The sequence below is a fragment of the Chrysemys picta genome, chromosome 24 (assembly GCF_011386835.1).
Source record: "Chrysemys picta bellii isolate R12L10 chromosome 24, ASM1138683v2, whole genome shotgun sequence".
NCBI lineage: Eukaryota > Metazoa > Chordata > Testudines > Emydidae > Chrysemys > Chrysemys picta.
This window is the reverse complement of record NC_088814.1, coordinates 5,318,465-5,342,205: the sequence shown is the minus strand read 5'-3', so window position 1 is coordinate 5,342,205 and position 23,741 is coordinate 5,318,465. Positions and strand designations below refer to the sequence as shown.

At 52.6% G+C, this 23,741-nt stretch overlaps 1 protein-coding gene across 1 annotated transcript in view; it reads right to left on the bottom strand.

Annotated features, from left to right (window-relative positions):
- Positions 1–17,135, bottom strand: part of TBX21 (T-box transcription factor 21) — a 37,058-nt gene extending 19,923 nt beyond the window's left edge. The window contains exon 1 of the mRNA XM_005301974.4: positions 15,984–17,135. Coding sequence (XP_005302031.2) covers positions 15,984–16,552 — 569 coding nt within the window. The 5' untranslated portion in view covers positions 16,553–17,135. The remainder of the gene's footprint in view (positions 1–15,983) is intronic.
- Between the last annotated feature and the right edge of the window lie 6,606 nt (positions 17,136–23,741).

Genomic DNA, 23,741 nt, shown 5'->3' with positions numbered 1-23,741 from the left:
TTCACCGGGTATAAGGAATGCCAAGGACAGCCCTGAGTCCCATTGAGTTACCCCAGCTGAGTTCCTGGCCCTCTTGAGGTTAAGAAGCCCTGGCAGGATCTGCCTAGTATCTGCTCTCTGCTACGCGTTACGGGGCTCACTAATATCACTGGTAACCTCCCCACACACACACACGCTTCACTGGTTTCAGTGGGAGGTTTGGCTCGGATGGATTCATTGGTGGTAAAGTAATAACGCATTGTGGGCATGAGTGATGAAATCCAATCCCAGAGCAGAATCCAAATGTGTCCAAGGCTGGTTGGGATTAAAGGGGAAAACCATAGAATATCAGGGTTAGAAGGGACCTCAGGAGGTCATCTAGTCCAACCCTCTGCTCAAAGCAGGGCCAATCCCCAGACAGATTTTTGCCCCAGATCCCGAAGTGGCCTCCTCAAGGATTGAACTCACAAGCCTGGGTTTAGCAGGCCAATGCTCAAACCACTGAGCTATCCCTAAAAGCGGGGGCGCTAAAAGCAACACAAGAATGTTCTCAAATTGGGCAGCCCAAACCGGAGTCAATCCCTAGTTGATGCCACAGCATCTAGCATGGATCCCTGAGCCCTTTACCGACTGATAGAAAAAGATTCCCCTTCCCCACCATTGAAATGCAGCCACCTCTGGGAGGGAGCTCAGCAGCTGTGTAAGGATTTGATCCAAAGCCAATGGAAACAGTTCAACAGGCCATAATAGCACCCAATAATGCTGCACAACAGTTTCGGACAGGAAGAGAAGTGCCACAGAGCTTGAAGAAATGTTTGTTCATACGGCCAGATGGGCCGTTTTTAAATTCTGGAGCCGAGCAGAAGGGGAGATTTTAGGTGGTTTTAGACCATTTTTTTCAAGCGCTAGTTAAAAATAATCCGCTGGTCTGGTGACATGGTGGGAGATGTTAGAGGCAGGTTCTCTCCCCGCAGAGTTGGCTGAGGCCTTATGCAAACGTGTGCGCTTGAAAGCAGAAACTCGGGCGCTGATTTTTTAAACTCAATGGTCCAGACTCTCATCCGGTGGAAACAAACGCAGCTCCACTGGTTTCAAAGACGCCACGTCCATTTACACCCGCTGAGAACTTGGCCCCTCTTTGATGGCCTTTTCCATCCATTTTCCGCGGGTGTAAATGGAGGGCCAGGGCAGGGCCGGCTCCAGGGTTTTGGCCGCCCCAAGCAGCCAAACAAAAAAACAAACAAACAAACAAAAAGCCACGACCACGATCGCGATCTGTGGCAGCAATTCGGCAGGAGGTCCTTTGCGCCGAGCAGAAGTGAGGGACCATCCGCCGAATTGCCACCGAACAGCTGGACGTGCCACCCCTCTCCGAAGTGGCCGCCCCAAGCACCTACTTGGTAAGCTGGTGCCTGGAGCCGGCCCTGGGCCAGGGGGAACCTGCCCCCACTCCCTACTGGGTAGATCTGGAGTATGGCTGCAGTGAGTCAGGATGGCTATTTTAATCTAGGCCTTTCCCATTTCAACGTCTCCTCCTGCATGTGGCTGCATCTAGACCCCACACAACTGCTGGATCGCCCACCCCCACGCACTGTCAGCAGGGGACACTGCAGGATCGCCCCCCCCCCCCCCCCCCCACGCATTGACTCAGCAGGAGACACGGCGGTTGCCTGATGGTGCGAGACTCTGGGTTCTTTGCCTACCTAGCGCAAAGTCTGACTCTGAGGTGACAGCCGTCCTGCCTCAGGGCACAGGTCCAATACCAGCCCTTGGGGACCGGGCTGTGATGTGCTACCAAAATCTACAGGAAGCAATTGCTGAAGTTAAATCTAAACATTACTGAAAGCCACGTGGCCCTGCCCTTCACATAACACAATGATCTAGAGCAGAGGTGGGCAAACTACGGTGGCCCGCGGGACCGTCCTGCCCGGCCCCTGAGCTCTCGGCTGGGCCCCTGGCCTCCCTCCCCCACAGCCACACCTCTGCACTTTCCAATAAGATAAGGGTTAGATAAGGGGCAGGAGGTCCCGGGGGGGCTGTCAGGGAACAGGGGGCAGTTGGATGGGGCAGAGGTTCTGGGAGAGGGGAGCAGTCAGGGGACAGGGAGCAGGGGGCGGTTGGAGAGGCATGGGAGTCCCGGGGAGCCTGTCAGGGGGCAGGGGTGTGGATAAGGGTCACGTTAGTCAGGGAACGGGGGGGGGGGGGGGGTTGGATGGGCCGGGGCTTCTGGGGGGGCGGTCAGGGGATGGGGAATGGGAGGATTGGATAGGCGTGGGAGTCCCGGGGGGCCTGTTGGGAGGCGGTTGGGTGGATAGGGGTTGGGGCAGTCAGGGAACAGGGAGAATGGAGGGTTGGATGGGCCAGGGGTTCTGGGGGGGGGGGCTGTCAGGGGATGGGGAATGGGAGGATTGGATAGGCATGGGAGTCCCAGGGGGCCTGTTGGGGGTGCGGTTGGGTGGATAGGGGTTGGGACAGTCAGGGGACAGGGAGCGGGGTGGGTTGGTTAGGGGTTGGGGTCCCGGGGGGACAGTTAGGGGCGGGGGGGTCTCGGGAGTGGGCAGTCAGGGAACAAGGAGCGGGGGGGGGGGGTTGGATGGGTCAGAGGTTCTGAGGGGGGCAGTCAGGGGGCGGGAAGTGGGAGGGAACGGATAGGGGGCGGGAACCAGGCTGTTTGGGGGGACACAGCCTTCCCTACCCGACCCTCCATACAGTTTTGCAACCCCGATGTGGCCCTCGGGCCAAAAAGTTTGCCCACCCCTGATCGAGGGGGTCGATCCCAGCTGCTGATAAACCTTCCAGGAGTGTGGGAGCATAAAATACCCCGTGTCCTCACCAGGGGCCGTGGGGCGAACCATCGGCACCCAGAGAGAAGTCCCTTGTCTCCCCCCAGCTCGGCCGCAGGGGCGCGGAGAAGCCTGACCCCTAGTGGGTGCACTCGAGGGATGCAGGGCTGAGCTAGCACAACCGAACGGTGTCCCTACGGAGAGCAGTTCCTATTTATTTGCAGACGGTCCCTATGGCGATGGACAGACTGCATCAGTGAGGACCGGCCTGGAGAAGGAAGGACTAAAGGAAATCTCCTCCCATCCCTGGCACAGGTGCCTTCACTTCCTCCCAAAACACAGCTGCTTGCTTTTAATCCCAGAGGTGACAGAAGAGCGGGCAAAGCCAGATCCCAGAGCACACGGGCAGGGGGAGGAGGCCTGGGAGCCATTCACCCCTCATTAAGCGGGTCTTTCACCTTGCTCCTGAACCTCTTCCTTCAGCAGCTCTGTCTCCACCTCAGCTCATCTGAGCCGGAACCTTCCTTCCTTCCTTTGTGGCCGCTTGCCCAACTCCCCTGGAAATGGATTCCCAACTCAGGACTGGTTTCCGCTGCATGCTAACGCCATGCTGCAATTACCCCAGAGCACAGACGTGGCTGTAGGAACTCCACCTCCCCTAGCGGGGTTGACGGAAGCATCCCTCCCTCAGCCCAGCCACATCTACACCAGGGGCTAGGTCAGCCGAGCCCTCAGGGGTGTGAATTTTTCACACCCGAGAGCCGTGGCTGTGTCAATCGAGATTTTTAGTGTCACCCAGAGCGCCGCTACCCCAGTGGAAATCCAGAGTGCCCCCCGTCTTCGATGGACACAGAGTCCCAATCTTCTCCCTCCAAGATCCGAGCAGCGCCACCGACTTTAAAAGACTAAATTTCCCACCCCGGCCTACGTCCACTGCCACCGAGAGCTGGGGTTGATTCCCTCCCTGCGCCACGTCCCTCCACCCTTGACTTCTCTCTCTCCGTGCAAGACCCCAGCCCTGGCCAAACCCCAGCACCTGCTTCCTCCACTCCTGCCCTTGTGCCTCGGGCAGAAACCCCGTGACCTTGTGGACCTTCCTCCACCACGATGCCATCCTCTCCTCCTTCAGTTCTGCCCTCTCCCTACCAAGCAACCTTGCCTCTCCAACCTGGCCGACTCCCATGCCAGCAATCCCAGCTGCTTGGCCTCCCTCCTCAAACCGTCCCCCCACCCCACTCCTCTCGCTTCATAGGATCTCCCTACTTTCTCCCTGCCAGCCAGGTGCCAAAATGCGGCCCTCTCTCCAGACCCTCCCATTCAGGCTAGGTCTAAATCTTGCCAGTTCTTTCTGCAGAACCTCTCTAAGGGCTAGCTGGTGCTGACGCACCAGGCCGACGGAGGCAGGGCCGGCTCCAGGCCCCAAGCAGGTGCTTGGGGCGGCCACTTCTGAGAGGGGCGGCACATCCAGCTGTTCGGCGGCAATTCGGCGGACGGTCCCTCACTCCTGCTTGGAGCGAAGGACCTCCCGCCGAATTGCCACCGCAGATCGTGATCCCGATCGCGGCTTTTTTGTTTTGTTTTTGTTTGGCTGCTTGGGGTGGCCAAAACCCTGGAGCCGGCCCTGGACGGGGGAGAGCTCTCCCGTCGGCATCAGAAAACCAACCTCCGCGAGAGGCAGCAGCTCTGTCATCGGGAGACGCTCTCTTGCCAGCACGGCGCTGTCCACACCCGCGCACCAGGGGAGGGCTTAGTCAGACATGGTCTACACTACAGATAACCCCGTCAATCAGGGGTGGGGAAAAGCCACACCCCGCGCGAGGCAGTTCTACCGACCTAACCCCCCGTGTAGACAGGGCTGTGTGACACCTCGGGGAGGTGGATTCATGACGCCGACGGGAGAAGCCACGGCCTGGCCTCTCCATCCATGCAGCTAAAACTCTCACCATCTCATGGCTCTGACCAATGCAGGCTTGCCCCGCGCCGCCCTGTTCGGACTGCTGCTGCGAAAAGCATCACTGACCACCCCACCGCTCTCTCTGGACCTCTCCCCTGGCTCCCCCTTTCTCCAGCACTTCAAACACGAGCGATTTGCCTTCCCTTTCAATTCTTGGTCTTCAGGGCCTGTCCCCACCCTAACCATCATCTCCTTGAAGTGCCAGCCCCCCCCCCCGCCCCAACACCGACTTGTTACATTTTCAAACAAGCCCCTCTCTCCCACGCTGCCCCAGTAAACACCCCCAACGCCACCTCCTTGGCCATCTTCCTGGTGGCCTTCACTCGGCTGATGAAGCGGAATTTTGTTCTCTTGCAATTCCCTCAACTCTCCTTTGCCTTGATCCCACAAAAAACTTAATATTGGCGAGGCAGCTGGTGCCGGTCCCTCGTACGCCCCCTCCGGCATCCAGCCACTGTCTCTTGGATCTTCCTTTTGTTCTGTGTTGGTGAAGCACCTAGCGCAATGGGGCTCTGATCCTCTGTGGGGGCTCTGCCCCCCCCCCCCCCGGATGTTATCATCCTACAAACACCATCCGGCCCTGATCTCAGATTAACCATAACGAGCCAGATTGGCCGGTGTAAATCAAACCAGCTCCATTGATTTCCACAGTGCTAGGCTGAGTTACACCAGCTGGGGATCTGGCCCAGATGACAACAGATTCCCCAAGCCAGAGTGAACCCCCCTCCCCCTCCGAGACATGGGTTAAAGGGACTGGACCAGGGTTAATTTCTTGGCAGGACTTCGGGGCAGGTTTGGGGATGTGACACCCGGCGCTGCTTTGAATCATTGCAATACTTCCAAGCATGGGGGGGAGAAATGCGGGGGTTGGGGAAGGAGCGTGTGCACTGGAGATAAAAGTCCCACTGTGCTGTAATGTTGCATTAGCGTCAGCTATGAGGAGCTATGAGCGTGCAGGGACCGGCCCCCTGTTTCCAGCTTTTTCCTAAGGGGATCGGAGCTGGGTCAGGAAAAAAATTAACTGGCCCTGAGAACCGAGCATCTTCTAGCAGCTGAGTCACATTTTCCATGGAGGGCTGGTGCGTCGCAGCCGGCGCCCGGCTCAGCCCACCTGCCGCCTTGCTGGGGGACATTTTGCCTACGAGACCCGACACCTACGAGAATCAGGAGGAGGCTGCCCCATGGGAGAACCAGCCTCTCTCCGCACACTGAAAGCACGTCAGCGGGCCAGCCTGCACCAGGAGAGGGGCGAGACTAGGTGCAGGGGCCATCTGTGTGTTTGGCGTTTGTACAGCACCGAGCACAGCGGGGAGCTGGTCCAGGACTGGCTGATCCCCAGCAAATAGTCTAATTGTTCCCCCCTCCTCACCACGCCCACGTTGGGCTGCAACAAGCACCAGATAGTCTGGGGTAGTTTGCAGGAGGGACCCCATGTAGGATGACCAGATGTCCCGATTTTATAGGGACAGTCCCGATTTTTGGGTCTTTTTCTCACCTAGGCACCTATTACCCCCCGGCTCCTGTCCTGATTTGTGACACTTGCTATCTGGTCAGCCTAACCCCATGCGGACGTGCCTGGGGAAGAGGCAGAGAGCTTGTCATGCAGTGGACACCTGGATGCAGCTCATGGGAATGTCCCGACCTATCGAAAGGCCGGCCGGGTCGGCCCGTAGAGTGCGAGAGGGGGCGTTTGGAACGTAGCCTCTCTCACCCCAACGTCAGTGGGAATTCTGGAGGGAGGCCCAGCCAGGTGCGAGGGCACATTCTCCTTCTCAGATCTCATCCATGTTTGATCCTCAACTGGTGTAAATCCACTGACTTCAGAGCTAGGTTTATTTACACACACACACACCCCCCGCCATATCATTAATTGCCCATCTACTACTCCGAGAAAGAAAATCATCCGTCACTATTTCTGCTTGGTCAGATCAGCCCACAGCTCCGGCCCAGGACCTATGTCCTCGCCCCACATGTTCACCGAAGGCCTTTGAGGCTCTCAGGCTAGACCTGGTAGGGGGCTGGGGCTTCTGGGAGCAGGGGCCCATCCCCTCCTCAGATCAGAGACCGCCTTCAAGATCCAGATTACCACCACTGGGGCTTCCCTTTTCTTTTAGCTTCTTTGCTCCCGTGGAAGGAGCATTTTTGTTTGTTTTCCAGCTAGGTCTGAGCCCAAACCTTCCTCTCCAAACAGCTCCAAGCTTTGGGGCAGACCAGCTCCCATCCCCCGTATATAGTTTAAATGCCTGCTTCCCAGGACATCACTGTTCTTACTTCCTATTCATCTTGTAGCAGCAACTAGGCACCCCAATGACGGACCAGGACCCCCCCACTGCTAGGCGCTGTACACACAGACCCAAACATGGTCCTCCTACAGCTTAAACCCGATGGGCTCACTCATTTTAAAGCCACTGTCCTAAAAATTCTCCTGAGGGCCCCAGAGGGAGGGCTCCAGAAACCAAACACAATAAATAAAAACCTGTCTGTGAAACAAAGGCAGGACCCGGCTCATGTTCTGTTCCACCGGTTCTCATGGGTATGGTGGGATGGCTTCTTTGTGGGAAGAGGAGCTCCGTGTAAATAACAAATGTTAATAGAAGAATGAGATGACTCGAAATTGTTCTTTTGGGACTTAAGGGAACTCAACGCCAGGAGGCCTCCATTCAGCAAAGCACTTGAGCGCCTGCTTAAAGTTAAGCGTGTGCTTTGAAGTCCCATCGAGCTGAAGATCTCTGCTGAATCCGGGCCCTCGTTAGGACAAAACAGTGCGGCAAAGGCGGACGTAATCAGCACTGTGAGAAACAGGCATCACCGGAGCAGATCAGACCCCGTGATCCAATTAGTCGGGCTCCGAGACCCAGTCTACACAGCAATCAGAGGTGTGATCCCAGCACACGTGACCACGCCTGAGCTCGCTTTAATCTCGTTAGCTCAGGCAGCAACACCAGTGAAGCCACGGCAGCACGGGCTAGCCACCCGAGGGTCCCGAGTGAGTTTGTACAGCCCACGCTGCTCCGATCGCAAAGACAGCTAGATTAAAGCTACCTCAGGTGTGTCTACGTATGCTGCTATCACACCTCCAACCGCTGAATGGCCAATCAAGATGCTGCGGTTGAAGATGCAAGAAACCCTCATGATAATTTAGGCAGGGTTCCACTAATACAGTGATGGGTGCTATGGGGAAAGACTGAAGAAGAAATTGAAATGGTTATTCAGTAGCTATTTCCAATGCTTGATTAACCCTTAAATAGGAAGGATTTAAAGCACTTACACTGTTTATCCTACCTAACATAACTGTAGGCATTCACCAGTTGTTAGTTTTGCCGTTATTGCAGAAATGGCATCGATCTCCCCGAGTGTGAGCATGTCGCTTCCCTCCCTGTCTGACAAGCAACTATGGAGACATTCCAATAAACGGGCCAGGTTATCCACTGAGCTCAAGTGGCACAGCTACGTGGACCGCCACGGAAAGAAGTCATTTTACGCCGGCTCAGAATCTCGCCCAGCAGTACCGGCCCCCAAAAGGTCTATAAATAAATACATTTCACATTTAAGCGAGTTTCGGGCGCGTGGGGACTTTGATGTGGTTGGAATTTTAATGTGTTACTCTGCGGGGGACTGTTTTATCTCCGGCGGCAAATATCACGTAGAACATCGAAAGAGGAACGCTTTAAGACCCTAAATTCTAGCACGTGTCTGAGGACTGATGTATAGAAAAAACCCTGGCTTAAGCCACCAGCAAGGACTGGCCACCTCTTGGAAGCCAGGGCCATATTGGCTGAGTATCAAGCTAGTGCCTTGGGGCAGAACTACACAGATTTTATACTGATACCACTAGGTCAGTTAGGGAGCTGGGTTTTTTTAATTGATCAAGTTATACCAATAGAACTCCTACCATGCACGCAATTATATTGATACAAAAGTAACTCAGGTCACGTCCACGCTACAGACGCCCACCGGCATATCTAGGTCAGTCAGGGGTGTGAAGAGGTGTGATCGCCGGACAAAACACAGCTGTGCTAGCAAAAGCCCCTAGTGTAAACAATTGCCAAAATTGTGTTTTTGCTGGCATAGATTATTTTGCTCTATGGGGCTGGAATAAGCGATACCTGTAAAACCTTCCAAGGGTACATCTGGCTTCACACTGATATAATTTATTTCCCATCCCATATGGGACTAGTTATACCGGCATAAAGCCCCTTTATATTGGTAGAACGGCATCCACACTAGGGGGCTTGTATGAATTTAACTACACTGCTTTTGCGTTTAGACAGTCCTTGGGGGTCTCAAACAGACCCGCGCTCCATTGCGTTAGGCACTATACAAACACACACAGTCCCTCCCGCAAAGAGCTTGGTTTTCAATGAAACCTGAAATGAAATCCTGGCCTTACTGCTGTCAATGAGTGTTCTGCCCTTGATTTCAATTCAGACAAACTGTCACCTCATCAATTTTAAAATGACACCTTTGATTGAAGGCGTTGTTGCAGCCCTGTTGGGCTCTCTAATATCCTGGGACAAGGTGGATGAGGTAGTATCTTTGATCAGACCAACTTCTGCTGGTGAGAAGGACAAGCTTTTGAGATTCATAAAACTGAAAAAGAGCCGTGGGTCTGTGTGTGTAGCTGAAAAAGCCTGCCTCTTTCACCACACGAAGTTGGTTCGACAAAAGATATTACCTCCCTCACCTTCTCTCTCTCTAACATCTGATTTAAAAACAAACTAATATTGTTACAAGCAACACCTCAGGTTGATGAGGTTAATGAGAGGAAGTGGAGAGAGGGGAAAAAACCAAAACACATTTTTCTATATGTTTTTCCACATTGTTTACTTTGTGCATTTGACAGCACTCGGTGTCATCAGCTTCACCATTTCCTCTGTTATAGTCAATTTCATAGTTTTCCCCTGTAGTCAATTTTCCCTTATTGTTGGTGTGGGTCTTTATACACACTACAGGGGAAAGAAAATCTCCCCCCGCCCCCCCCCCCACACCTATATATAAGAAAACACAATTGTAAAATACGGCAGGGGGATTCCAGGGTAGGGGTAGGATGTGAAACCACTTTTAAATTCTTTGATTTAAACGGACTGGAGTTTGAGTTGATGGTGTCTCTCTACGCAGAACATTCCTGCTTTGATTTCCATAGGGAATTCTGCTTCAAGTCGACAGCACGACACCAGGGGCAACAGAGCTACTCTGAGGGCTTGTCTACACTTAAAACTCCACAGGGGCACAGCTTCAGTGTGGCCACTACCTATGCCGATAGGTGTGGATAATCCACTTCCCTGAGAGGTAGTAGCTAGGTCACCAGAAGAATTCTTCCATCCATCTAGTGCTGTCTACATGGAGACTTTGATTTACCCAGCTCCATCCCTTGGGGGATTTTTCACACCCCCAAACGGGGTAGCTGAGTTGATCTAATTTGTAGGCCAGACCTGACATACAGATGAGGACCCGATGCATAGCTTTTAGCTAAAGATCAAGCTAACTTGTACTGGGAAGTTTGGGTTACTTTAAAGATGCTTGCTTAGGAAAGGAGACGGCTTATCGCTGCTACTTCTGTAATAAACATGATTCCTGAATGTGTGTGTGTGGGGGGGGCTGTCTAGGTTGCAATACATTGTTACTTGCTCATACATTCCCCAGCCTCGTACCACGCTATCATACCGCTATGCTAAGCGCAGGGTGGAGACCACAGGAGTGTGGTTCTGAAACAGAAGGGGGAGGAGTGGGCTGGGGTGAGGGCCATGGCTCGCTGCTAAGGATAGGAGATGGAAGGATCCGGGTTGGTGATGAGTCGTGAAGCAGTGACACAGGGAACACGGAGGTAAGTGGGTGCGAGTGGAAGATTATGTAGGTGCTCTGGGTGGAAGGATATTTTTGGGCCAACTTCAGAAGTGAGTAAGTCTGTCCAGAGGGAGTCGGAGGCCTCTAGCCTGCCTTGCAGATCAGTAAGTAGGTCTAAGGGAGTCTACGAGCCCCCTAAGTCACCCATGCATAGGCCTTGCCTCTGAATCTGCCCTGTTAACAGGCATGTCCTAGCGATTTGGGTGGAAGGGTCTAGGATACAGGGGCAGGTGCAAGGGTGTGGAAATCAGTGGCCTGGTGCTGAGGTGGGACTCCATGGGGGGGCCTTATTTACAAACACAGAGCCACAAAGCCTTGGAGGGGGGTGCGGTCAGGTTCCCAGTGGGGGCAGCACTCAATGGGCGTAAAATGGCCCAGCTCCACTGCCATCGATTTGCACCAGCCGACGATCTGATTTCCCCCCTCCCCAAAGCATCCACCCGCCACCTTGCCTGCTGGAGGAATGAGCTTTAGAAGGAGATAGCAGACCTAGGGTTAGAACCTTGGACTGACTCCCTGTCTGGTTGGGACAGCACCAGCGTTCTGTGCCTCAGTTTTCCTGTCTGTAAAATGGGGATGATTCTACCGTCTCCACCGCAGTGCTATGAGGACTTCTCTCATAACGGACCAGTTTCACAACAGCGAAGTTTGATGGTTAATGGGTTTGCTGAACCCCAGCCTTCCTCCCTCCCCCCCTAACCCAACCCCCGGCCCCTTTTCCATCTCCTGAGCACACCACAGAACACAGCCCCGCTCGCTCCCTCTGGTTAAAAAACACCCGCCGTGGAGGGGCGGCGGGTGGGCTGCTGATTTCCTGAGTCGACTTGTCTCCCAATGAAAAGCCTGCCGCTGAGTCTGAGATGATGAAAGGGCGCGGAGCCACAATAACCACGGCCGTGCAAGAGACACAAGAGTCAGGGAGACGCTGCTGCTCACCTCCCCCCCCGCCCCGGCCCGCTAATACCAACAAGGGAAAGAAAAGCTCTTTGCAGAGTAACATTGCACCAGGCAAGCCCGGCTGACTTCAGTGGAGCGTGCGCCTCATTTTACATCGGGGGAGTGAATCAGGTCCAACGACTCCAAGGAGGGTTTAGCCTCAGGGCCAGTCTGTCTTTGGATTTACTTTGCACCTGGCCCGTGCATCCGTGCAAGTTGGTGCTTACACCAGTGCAACCCACCCTGGTAAACTGTACTAGTGCGAGCCCAGTTTTGCACCAGCACATTAGGGGGGTTGCACTGGTGCCCCTGCCTCCATGGAGTTATGTCAACACAAGTTTTCCCAGTCTAGACAAGCCCCTCGCAAATAAAACTAAGGAAGGGGTCTCCAGCTTTGACTGTCAGATTGTGGTTGTGTTCCCAGGGGGCAGAGCGTACTGTAGAATTAACAGGGACCATCCCACGTCTGGAAGGATGGGTCCGGCACCAGATTTGTCCTAGATGCCCATTGAAAAGAAAATTACTGCAGCAATGGGCCAACCCATGGTGGAGATGCTGGAACAAGGAGCTGGGTTTGGGACAGAGGCCTGGTTCTGTCAAAGGTATTTAGGTACCTAACGCTCACCGATTTCAACAGGCATCTAAATATCTGGGCCTGATCCATGTCCAATGAAACCATGGCTCCCAGTGGATGTCAGATCAGCCCCTCGAACTGTAGTTTGTGTGAGCAGGAGAGAGATGGGTCCAAATGAAGCACTTCCACCTTCCAACACACACACACAGTTCCTGTGGGCCATTTGGAGATGATTTAAATATCCTCCGAAAGGGAAGGAGCTAACTGTTAAGCACCCCCAATTCAGGGCGCGCTCAGATAGGCTCTGCCCTGTTTAATTATACACACACACACACACTCTGCTGGAGTTACCCCAAACTCAGGGGTCTTAGTCAACGTCAGACCATTAGTGCAGAATACTGTAGCGCTTTCTCGTAAGGGCGTGACTTGCCTTGGCAGGAGTCAGCCTGAAAAGACAGCCACACTCCTTGCCCAGCCTGGGTTGCATTTGGGCGACAGCGGATTTCAAAGAGCAGCCCGGGGGACACACAGGTTGGATCCACAGGGAACCCCACAAATTCAAGCCTAGCTGAGCGACCGCCATGGAGCACCAAACAGATCCCTCTCTTCCTCCCCAAAATTCGCAGCGCTGGGGAGGTAATGGGCTTCCCCTTCACTCTAAAACCCCATCAGACCCTGATTATTTGCAATTCAGCTTGCAATCAGCCCAGGGGTGGGTGGGGTGGGGGAAGACTTAGAGAAACCCAATGAGTAACTCCTGAAACCAATAGAGATCGAATCTCTAAAGCAATAAAATCCTAAGTCTGGGGGAGGGGGATATTTTAGGGCCTGATCCTGCTGGCCTGAAACCAACGGCGGTTGTGTCGTTGATTTCAATGGTGACAGGATTGGGGCCATGATTATGGAAGATGTTTGGGCTGGATGTCAATTTGGCAGTATCCAGATGAAGGGGGCCTGACTTTCAGTCAGCACGGACCCACCCCCGGCTCGGAGAGAATGAAGCCCCATTTCAGGGGTTCACAGAAATCTTTAGCCACTTTCGAAAATCCCGGCCTAGGCATTCACGCAGCACCGTTACAGAAGAAGGATCTCAAAGCACTATCAAAACCAACCAGCTTGGCAGACGAGGGGCCCCCGATCCTGCTCCCTCTGAAGTTAATGGCAAGTCTCCAATCTAGTGCCAGGGCAGCAGGACTGGGCCGTCTCTACACGTGAATCATTTTAAGCCCCTCTGGAATGCAGCCACCTCTGGGCGGCGTTTGTTTAACACCCCACAGCAACAGATTAATTTAACGCATCGTATTCGATTTAGTGAAAGGCTCAGAGGGGCGGAATTAACTATGCGAGTGCATCCTATGTGCAGTTAAAACTCATTTGGAAGGGGGTTAGTTCTGGGCTCAGGGGAAAGAGGAAGCTATTTCTTCTGGTGATATTTTAGTAGGTTTCTATATGACCCCAGCAGTGGAAAAAAAAAAAATCTCAGATGCTGAAAACCTATCGAATATGTTCCGTCCCCAATCTGAATTTAAATTTCCAGAGGAACCGAGTCACTGGGGTTTGCAGGCAGAGAAGGGAATTGACAGAATACTAGCCAGGGCTTTTTTCTAGCTCCAGGTGCTTTCGGATCTTTCTTTTTTTCCCTTCCCCGTCCCCTTGATAGTGATGGTATGTAACTGAATCGCCCTGAGTGCTTCGCAGAGGCCATGCTCCACAGGATCCCAGGCCTGACGCCTGCGTGGGAAATGAACCGGCCTTAACACGTTTAGACTTTCAACACATTAAGCAGGTTGGTTTCGGCATCAAAGTGACACCGTCTGTCTGGGCCAAAGAAAGAAAGAAAAAGCTGATCGGTGCGGAGACCTCCTGGGTGAAAAGGAGATACCCCGTCACAGCAGCAGCCAAGTCCACCAGATCAGGGCAGCGTTTTAGCCATTTCTGAAGCTCCGGTTTGCACGGATTGGCAGCGGCAGCTCCAGCTTTTAATAAGTTATTAAAAAGCATCTTATCAAATGCATTAACCCTGGCAGAGGAGGCGAGAAAGCACCCACAAGGGAGGCAGGTTAGGTTAAAAAGAAGGGGCCGGATCCCCCGCTGGCGCAAATCGGCACGGCAATAGGGAAGTCGATGGAGCTCTGCTGATTTACTCCAGCGGGTGTGCGTCCGCCTGTTCAACTGACATTGAAATAGGACTGTGCCTGGTAGGAAGCAGCCTACCGCTTAAAGAACAAATACAACCACCCCAAGCTGAGAGTGCTCAACGGCTCCCAGGAGTAGGCCCTTTTGTAGCACCCCTCCCGTGCAGAAGTGACATAGGCCAGACTGTGATCTGTGATGGTGCTGTAGTCCCAGGCAGCCCTAGGTGAAACATGCCTGACACCTTACAGACCCCTACACCCACTGAATCAGAATGGTAGGACTGGAAGGGACCTCCAGAGGTCATCTCCTCCCGTCCCCTGCACTCATGGCAGGGCTACGTATTATCTGAAATCAGAGGCCCTCTTGCCACTGGGCTTCAGAGGCAGGCAGATGGGGCTATCACAGGGCAAAGCGTCCCCATCTGCAGCACGGGGGAGCCTGTGACGTGGTGGGGGCTGATGTTTGTCAAGGGCTTGGAGCTGACTGGGCCAAAGATGGGCATTCATCATACAACTTCATGGCATTTCAGCGTTCAAATTCCCTGCTGGCCCGATGCCACTGAAGTCAGGGGAGTTACGCCACCAGAGCATTTGACCCTAGGTTGTCATCATCATGATTATTAAAGAGCCACACTGCATTTTGAGCTGACAAGCCTGGGAAAGGAGGACACAGTTTTAGTGTTGGCTAAAACCCTGGCTTCCCGTGACCCTGCTCACGTACTGCCTGGGGACCCTGCCTGGTCAGGAACCCGGGCATCGATTCAAATGGTTTCTCTCGGTTTGTTGAGCTCGCTGGCACATCTGAGCGAGCCTGCCACAGGGACCAGAGGGGAAAGACCAGCTGCCCAGTGGCTCAGAACCTGCCCAGTCATTCTTGTGCGGACTTGGCTCTGGGACGTACCAAAGCCCCTGAGAGTGTCCAGCGGGCACCAGCGGCTGGGCACCCAAGCAGAAACACTGGAGTTGAGCCGGGAGACCCGCTCAGAGATGGCCAGGCAGACAGCAGTTGGCTTGGAGCCCTCACACTCAGAAAGACAAGAGATGAGAGAGAGAAAGCCAGCGGGTGTGGAAGATCAAAGTCATGACATACACGCTCCCTCGTCAGGGCCAGACTTTGCTCTCCGTTACACCAGTGAAAATGCAGAGGAACCCCCCCGGCACTTCACTTATTACTAGTTTTCCCCTAGTCGCTATGAGACTTAGTCAGAGCCCAGGAGGCCACCCTGCCGGGCGCAGCGCAAACACAGCCCGGCTTTGCACCGGAGGGGCTGAGATCCGGACCCGGGGGCCCGAGATCCGGACCCGGGGGCCCGCGCGGGGCAGGTTACACCCTGGGCGCCGGGCCGCTTTGGCATGTCACTCACCCCGAAGGATTTACCGACCCGGCAGGTGTCAAAGAGCCAAGAGGGCCGAAAACAACTCCCAGGACTTGCAGACCCCCAGCGAGTCAGACCCCCACCCCTCCGGGACCCGCGCCCTACACCCCGCGTGTCCCACTCGGGCAGGTAGGTGCGGGGAGCCGCGGGGCGAGCGAGGAGCGCTGGCTCTCTCCAGGGAAGTTTTAGGACTTGGCTGGCGAAGCCAGAAATGGGATCGCGTTAGGGGGAGGCGATGAGTGGTCTCCATCCCCCCCCCCCCACTAGATTTGGGGGAGTCCCAATCTCCCCAACACCTTCACCAGACTCCCTCCGGCCCCTGTAGGGGGGCGCCCGCCCCCAGCCCCCCAACTCCGCCCCGCCCCCTCCGGAGGGGCCCAGGCCCCCCTGTCCCGGCCTCACCTGCCCTGCTTGGTGATGATCATCTCGGTCTGGTGCTTGTGGAACTTGGCCCAGAGCGGGTAGTTGTTGAGCATCACTTGGACCTTGCCGGAGAGCTGGTAGCCGGGCACCGGGTAGAGCGGGCCCCGGGGGAACACGTGCTGCACGGCGCCCGGGTAGCAGCTGTCCCCCGCCGCCGGGCTCGGGTAGAGCTCCCCGCCGCCGGGGTAGAGCTCGCCGGGAGGCAGCGCGAAGCCGTGGCCGCCCGGCTGGGCGGCGGCGGGCGGCGGCTGGGGTCTGTAGGCGGAGCAGCTGCTCAGGGCCGGGCCGAGGAAGCGGCCGGTGGCCGGAGCGCTGCCCCCGAAGCCCCCCGGGACCATCGGGGCGCTGTAGGGCAGGCTCAGCGGGCAGCTCTCCGGAGCCGGGGCGTCGGGGAAGTAGAACCGCTCCGGGACGCCCATCTTCAGCTCGGCCGGCTCCTTGGCCCCCTGCAGATCCAGCGGCTCCTTGGCAAAACTTTGGCTCTCGGCCCCATTCAGCATGGTGAGCGCGGGGCTGCTGGCTCCGGAGATTGGGTCCAGGGCGCCCATCGACTTGCCAAGCGAGGCGGGGTGGGGGAGTTTGCAGGGGAGGAGGTGGGGGGGGGAGATCAGCCCCCTCCCCTCCCTCAGCAACTCATCAGGTTGTGCAAAGAAAAAGGAAAAAAAAAAAAGCGAGAGACCCCCCCGCCGCCGCCGCCGTGCACCAAAATCCCTGCAGCGCTCGCCCCACAGCTCCCAGCCCCGCTTCAGCGGCGGCGGAGTCCGGTTCACACGCGGGGCCGGGGCTTCATCGCCGGTCCGGACACGCCAGGAGCAAAGGCAGCAAAACCCCCCGTCCCGAGCTCGGTGTGTACAAAATCCTCCCAACTAAAGATCCCAGACAGAGCCGCTCGGTTCCAGGGGGCGGGGGGAGTTTCCCCCTGACACCTCCCCTCTTTCCAAGGGTTACGCGAAGGGGGGGGGATTTCCCCCCACTCCTGGGAGCTGCCTCGTCTGCCCCGCTCTGTCACTCCACCTGCTCCATCCTCTGCTTCAAGAGCCGCCCTGGCCTCCCTCTTATTAAAAGCAGCAGCACTTGGGGCGGCGAGGCTCCGCCTCCTCCCTGCTGGCCCCGCCCCCTGGCGGGTGGCGCAAGAGATTGGTTCCCTTCCTTCTTTAAAGCTGCAGGCCCCGCCCATTGGGAACAGGGATGGGGGGGGGGGGGGAACTGTCCAGCCAGAGGGGAAAAGAGAACTTAGGGCCCCGATCCTGCCAGCACGGATGCATCACAGACTCATAGAGCATCAGGGTTGGAAGGGACCTTAGGAGGTTATCTGGTCCAACCCCCTTTAATTTTAATAACGGAGATAGCCTATCTCCTAGAATTGGAAGGGACCTTGAAAGGTCATCCAGTCCAGCCACCTGCCTTCACTAGTAGCAAGACCAAGGACTGATTTTGCCCCTGATCTCTAAGTGGCCCCCTCAAGGATTGAACTCATAACCCTGGGTTTAGCAGGCTAATGCTCAAACCACTGAGCTATCCCTCCCCCAATAAGGGGGCACCAGGATTTGAACCGGGGACCTCAGTCAAACCACTGAGCTATACCCCCTTTGCTCAAAGCAGGACCTAATCCCCAACTAAATCATCCCAGCCAGGACTTTGTCAAGCCTGGCTTTAAAAACCTCTAAAAAAGGAGATTCCCCCACTTCCCTAGGCGGCGTTGTTGTAGCTGGGACGGTCCCAGGACGTCAGTGAGATCTCACCCACCTTGCCCTGTGGTCCAACTAGGCAGCTGCCTAGGGTGGCAGATTTCTGGGCAGCTGCATCCTGGCAGGGCAGCTTGGCCCTGGTGGGCCAGGCCACAAGGCCAGTCACTAAAATCCATCATTACGAGAGAACGTCCAGGGCCAATCTGCTGCCTTAGGCCTGTGGGGAGGTGGAGTTTTGCCGAGGGCAGCAGATTGTCTTGAGCCGCCTCTGGTCCCCTTGAAGCCAGCGGAATTTCGCTCATGTTTGCAGGGTCAGGCCGTCACCTAGGAAAGGGTCAGTCCACTGCAGCTGCACCAGGTTTGGGTTTGATTCTGTAGTCAGGGGTATGCTGTTTAGCCATTGTTATTTCACTTGCTTCAGAGTGAGATTGGGCACGTCCCAGACATTTATAAGCATCAATTTGGCCCCGCCCCCATTTCCCCTCTTTTGGTTTTCTGACCCTCTCCCCCCTCCAAAAAAAAAAAAGGTCCTGCCCATTAATGCTTAGAACATCCTCTGAAATTTTACAAATGATTGGCTGCAGCATTCAAAAGTTACAGCCGGACAGAGAAATGCCATCCTGTTGAGGGGAAACCCTTTGCAAGCTCAGCCAGTGGGATATCTTCCCCCTGCCTAACACAGCTATGCTGGCAGACGTCTGTAGTGTAGCCAGTCGAACAGAGGTAGGCCCCCAAATCTCATTGGAAGTGGGCACCTCATTTTGGAAATCCCGGCCCATGGCTCCAACCCTGCAAACATTACACACAGGCTTAACTTTACGCAGGCAGGTTGATGTCAGTGGCGCTGCCCCGGTGCGCAAAGTTAAGCAACTACCAAAGTTGGATCTGATTGCGGGATCAGGACCCGATTGTTCCCCTAGGATAATCACCACCCCGAGTCTGCGGGGCTGAACTGGGGGAGGGGAAAAGTGTCTGTACTCTTCCCAGCTCCTCCCCAAAAGTAAGCTGCACCCATGAGTCACCAAAATGAGACACTGCTCACAGTAGAGGTTTGAAATATGATGGTGCAGCACTCTAGGCTCATTGAGTTTGGTTCCTTCCTGAGTGGGGGGGGTATCCCCAAATGTCACTGCTTCAGACCTCAAAATCCCACCCAGCAGATTGGACTGTTCTGTGACCCTCCCTCTCCTTTTCCAGGAAATATTTAACACTGCTAACATTAAAATGATCACCCCAGTTAACTCCTCCTTGAGATGAATGGGGGTGTTAGCCTCTCTCCAAGCCACTGGCCCTGGCTCTCTGCAGGCTTGCTTGGATGTCTCTGCAGCAGTTACACGTGGGTCACATCTGAGGTTTCCTTTGCAACTGTGACAGCTAGAAACTTTTTTTTTTAAAGTGAAAGATGAGATTCTGAGGAAGAAGATAGTATCTTCAAAGAGGTGCCAGGATGTTGTACGGCCATATACTAGCCCTGTATCATGGCCAGTGGAACTGTTCCCTGGAGGAACAATCATTGAGGGGTGTCCAGGGAAAAGAGGAAAGGGGGGGGGGAGGGCAAGGAGACAAGTCAGCCATGTGGATGGAGCAGTGTTCAGAGTTTAATAAAGTCCCAATTTATTCAACTGAACCTGCATTCAGCATCATCCTTTGCAAATGAAACAGCCCATCTAAGCCCTGCATCAAGAGAACAACAAAAAGAAATCTCATTAAATAGTAATAACCCCCACCCCCATAATAAAGACTGTGGTCATGATAAAGAGGTGAGAGAGGGTATTGGATTTTCCAGGGATTTTAGGAGCATGGGATCCAAATTTAAGACACCGAAAACATGTATTATATATTTGTTTTGTCATACTGCCAAGGAGTCCCAGTCACGGATCAGGACCGCGTGGCGCTAGGCGCTGTACAAACACAAAGGAAAAAGATCGTCCCAGCTCCGACAAACTTACAAGCGAAGTATTAGACAAGAGACAACAGGTGGATACAGACCAACGGGGGAGTACAATGAGACAATATCGGTCAGCATAGTAGGCCCATTTTACGCATGCAAATAAATCAACACACTTCACTGACGTCAGTGGGCTTATTGGCATGAATAAAGCTACTCACATTTGTAGTGTTTGTGGGACCATGCCCTAGAGTTGCAGAGTAATTTGCAGCCAATAAAAGTTTTGTTGCTTTGCAAGATCTTTAAATAGGATTTTTCCAAGGAGGGGGTAAAAAAATGCCAGGATAGATACAGAACTTGCTTTAAAAAGGATGGGCAGGGGGGAGAATTGTCTGTTTTGCAATATTTTCAGTTCTTTTATTTTCATTACAGTTCCCCCCTCCCTCCCCTCATAAATCTGTGGTTTTGGGGCATGATCCTGTAGTCCTTGAGCTAGGACTACCGGTGTGAATAAGGGTATGAGCTAGGACTACCGGTGTGGGAAGATTTGTGTGGGTGGAATTAAGGAGATAGTCCTATTGATTTAATTGATACTGCTGGTTTGAGGAACAAAGGGTTAACCAGGTGAGTGAGGGTTCAGGGCATCCACTACTCCTGTGATGAAAGCCATAGATAGATATTGGGTGTGTATGGGGATAGATAGATAGATAGATAGATAGATAGATAGTAGGTGTGTATGTAGATAGATAGATAGTGGGGTGTGTATGGGGATGGATAGATAGATAGATATGGGGGTGTATGGGGATAGATAGATAGATAGATAGATAGATAGATAGTGGGGTGTGTATGGGGATAGATAGATAGATAGATAGATAGATAGATAGATAGATAGATAGATATGGGGGTGTATGGGGATAGATAGATAGATAGATAGATAGACAGATAGATAGATAGATAGTAGGTGTGTATGTAGATAGATAGATAGTGGGGTGTGTATGGGGATGGATAGATAGATAGATATGGGGGTGTATGGGGATAGATAGATAGATAGATAGATAGATAGATAGATAGATAGATAGTGGGGTGTGTATGGGGATAGATAGATAGATAGATAGATAGATAGATAGATAGATAGATAGATATTGGGGTGTGTATGGGGATAGATAGATAGATAGATAGATAGATAGATAGATAGATAGATAGTGGGATGTGTATGGGGATAGATAGATAGATAGATAGATAGATAGATAGATATGGGGTGTATGGGGATAGATAGATATGGGGGTGTATGGAGATAGATAGATAGATAGATAGATAGATAGATAGATAGATAGATAGATAGATAGATAGTGGGGTGTGTATGGGGATAGATAGATATGGGGGTGTATGGGGAAAGAAAGAAAGAACAGGGCTATTAAAAAGACACTTTGAACATAAACCTCATACAATAAAAAAAGCAAATTTTAGCCCTACGGTACCTTCAAATATTACAACTGAAATAATAGTCCAAATAAAATTTTCTTTCCACCATTTGCCTTTTACATTTCCCCCAATTTGGATATTGAACCTAGTCTAGTCACTTTCATTTTTTTTCTTGTCACTTTCACCTTCCAGTTGTAAAGCATTATGCTCTGTACTACCCTCAGTGCTCGACACTAATTATTAATTCATTATTGTTATTACTCACTACACCTACCACCACTAACAAAAAGGTATAAACATTAACATCAACATAACAATGACACGGCAGGAAAATGTGTAAACCGAAACAACGACAAATACGCACCCGGTTCTTACTGAAATTTTAAAAATAAAACTCAGAAATCAGAATAAAAAAATAAACAATCAGAAGCATTTTCTATTCATATCAGCTTTTGTAACTGCAAGAAGATTGAAATGTTGAGCCTAAAATTCCTTGACAGCACCTTTTTAAAATGTTCATTTGGAAGGTAGAAGGAAAAAAACTTCAGCTATTGTTGAAAAAAAAATCACTCTGAGATTTAATACAAGGGGCAGGAAAACAGCTCCCCACACATCCGTGGGCCTGATTCGGGTCTCATTTACGAAAGCTCATGCTCCAGTACTTCTGTTAGTCTTAAAGGTGCCACAGGACCCTCTGTTGCTTTTTACAGATTCAGACTAACACGGCTACCCCTCTGATAATTTACACCGGTGTAATCAGGAGCGACTCCATTGAAGGACACGTGTGTAAAATGTAAGTGACAGTGGGAATCAGAGGCACAGTGCTTCAAAGACAGAGCTGATCACCAGAGCAGCCCTCCCCTTCTGAACAGAAAGTCAAACTCATTTCAGGCTAAAGTGAATGTGACCTGGTAGGAAGTTTGCTCTGAAATGAAAGGAGGGGTGAGGCTGGGGGAAGAATCCTGGGAGAAATGTCTGAGGTCAACATGATGTTTAGTTTTTGTTTGTCTCCCCAGCAGAGGTTCCTGGAGTGCCCGTCCAAGCTCTGTGCCACGCGTATTGGGATCCATTAAGTGCAGCTGCAGGCCATGCAGAGAGGATGTTGCTTTTAACACTTTTATACGGTCAGGTTTTCTTCTCGGCTGTGGTTATTTATTTATTTTTAGAATGCTCAAGAAACCTGAAAAATCCAGTCCTGCCTCAGGGACATCCACCCTCTGCCCTGCAGATCATTCACGCCAATCCATGCCCACCTCATACACTCATCCCAGTGCCAGCCATGCCCACCCTATCCATTCCTCCCTGTGCCAGGCCATGCCCACCCCAAATACGCTTGCAATCAAGAGACTGTCCTTCAATATAATGTTTCCCAGTGGTAGAGCTGGACCACCTGTTAAGGAAATCCCTGGATCTTTCCCTGTAGTGACCAGTGTTGTTGTGGCCATATCGAGTCCCAGGATATTAGCGAGACAAGGTGGACCAACTTCTGTTGGTGAAAGAGACAAGCTTTCAAGCTACACGGAGCTCTTCTTCCTTGGCAGCTATCCCAGAGAAGTGCCTGTCAATATTTTCCATTCCCAGCGGGAACACAGTCTGCAGGGGACGGTGGCCAGGGATCACTGATCTGACTGGGATAACAGCCCCAAAAATACACTGATCAGGAGGGTTCTCACCACGCTATTTATTTCCACATCACAGCCTGTTACATTCGCTCTTCTCATTAGAGCTCTGAATTTAACTCACCTTGGAGATCACACTGAATAGATACAGAACACCAGATATTCGTCACGCCGATGTTTTTTCCCCTTTCCCCAACTATAACATAACCAGCAATTGCTATCCTTCTTGCTAGCCCCCTCCAGGCTGGAAGTCTGTTCTCTTCATCAGAGGTGGAAATATTGTGACAGCCACTCAGAAAAGTTTAGACAAGAAAATTAGCATCTTGTAGGGTTAGGGCTTGAAGTCAATGACTGTCTCTCTGGTTGGATCAGGACCCCGGCAGCATCTTTTCCAGAGCTCACAGTTTGGACTAGATGACCTCCTGAGGTCCCTTCCAACCCTGATATTCTATGATTCTAACATAAGAACATAAGAACGGCCGTACTGGGTCAGACCAAAGGTCCATCTAGCCCAGTATCCTGTCTACCGACAGCGGCCAATGCCTGGTGCCCCACGGGGAATGAACAGAACAGGGAATCATCGAGTGATCCATCCCCGGTTGCTCATTCCCAGCATCTGGCAAAAGTGTTTTGGGCTGGACTGAAACATTTCCAAATTTCCAGTGAATTGAAAAACCAAAACAGATTTCGTTTTCATTGCTTTGTGAGCATTTTTAAAAGTTTCTGATTTCATTTCAAAATGTACTTTCATTTTTTTAAAGGCCTTTCAAACCCCCAAAGGAAAATGTTTTATTTTGAAAATGGCCCTTTGGATTCAGAATTAAAAAAAAAAAAAAAACAACCCCCACCTTTTTTTCTAAATGAAAAATTTGGTGAAATTGACGCATGTTCGAGGGAGGTTTCGGTGTTGCAGAATCTGCATTTTTCACCAGGAAAAAAGTGTGTGAATTTCCCCCCCAGCTCTCGTCAGCGCTTAGTGCTCATAAGAGCCTGCATCGAATGCTAACTGAAGAAAACTGGGAAGAGCACCTGCAATGTACACTTGAAAACACCAGGGTAAGAGAAGATGGAGGCGGAAGAAGAGAATCCAGTTTAGTGGCGCTGATTGCTGGTTTGCTTC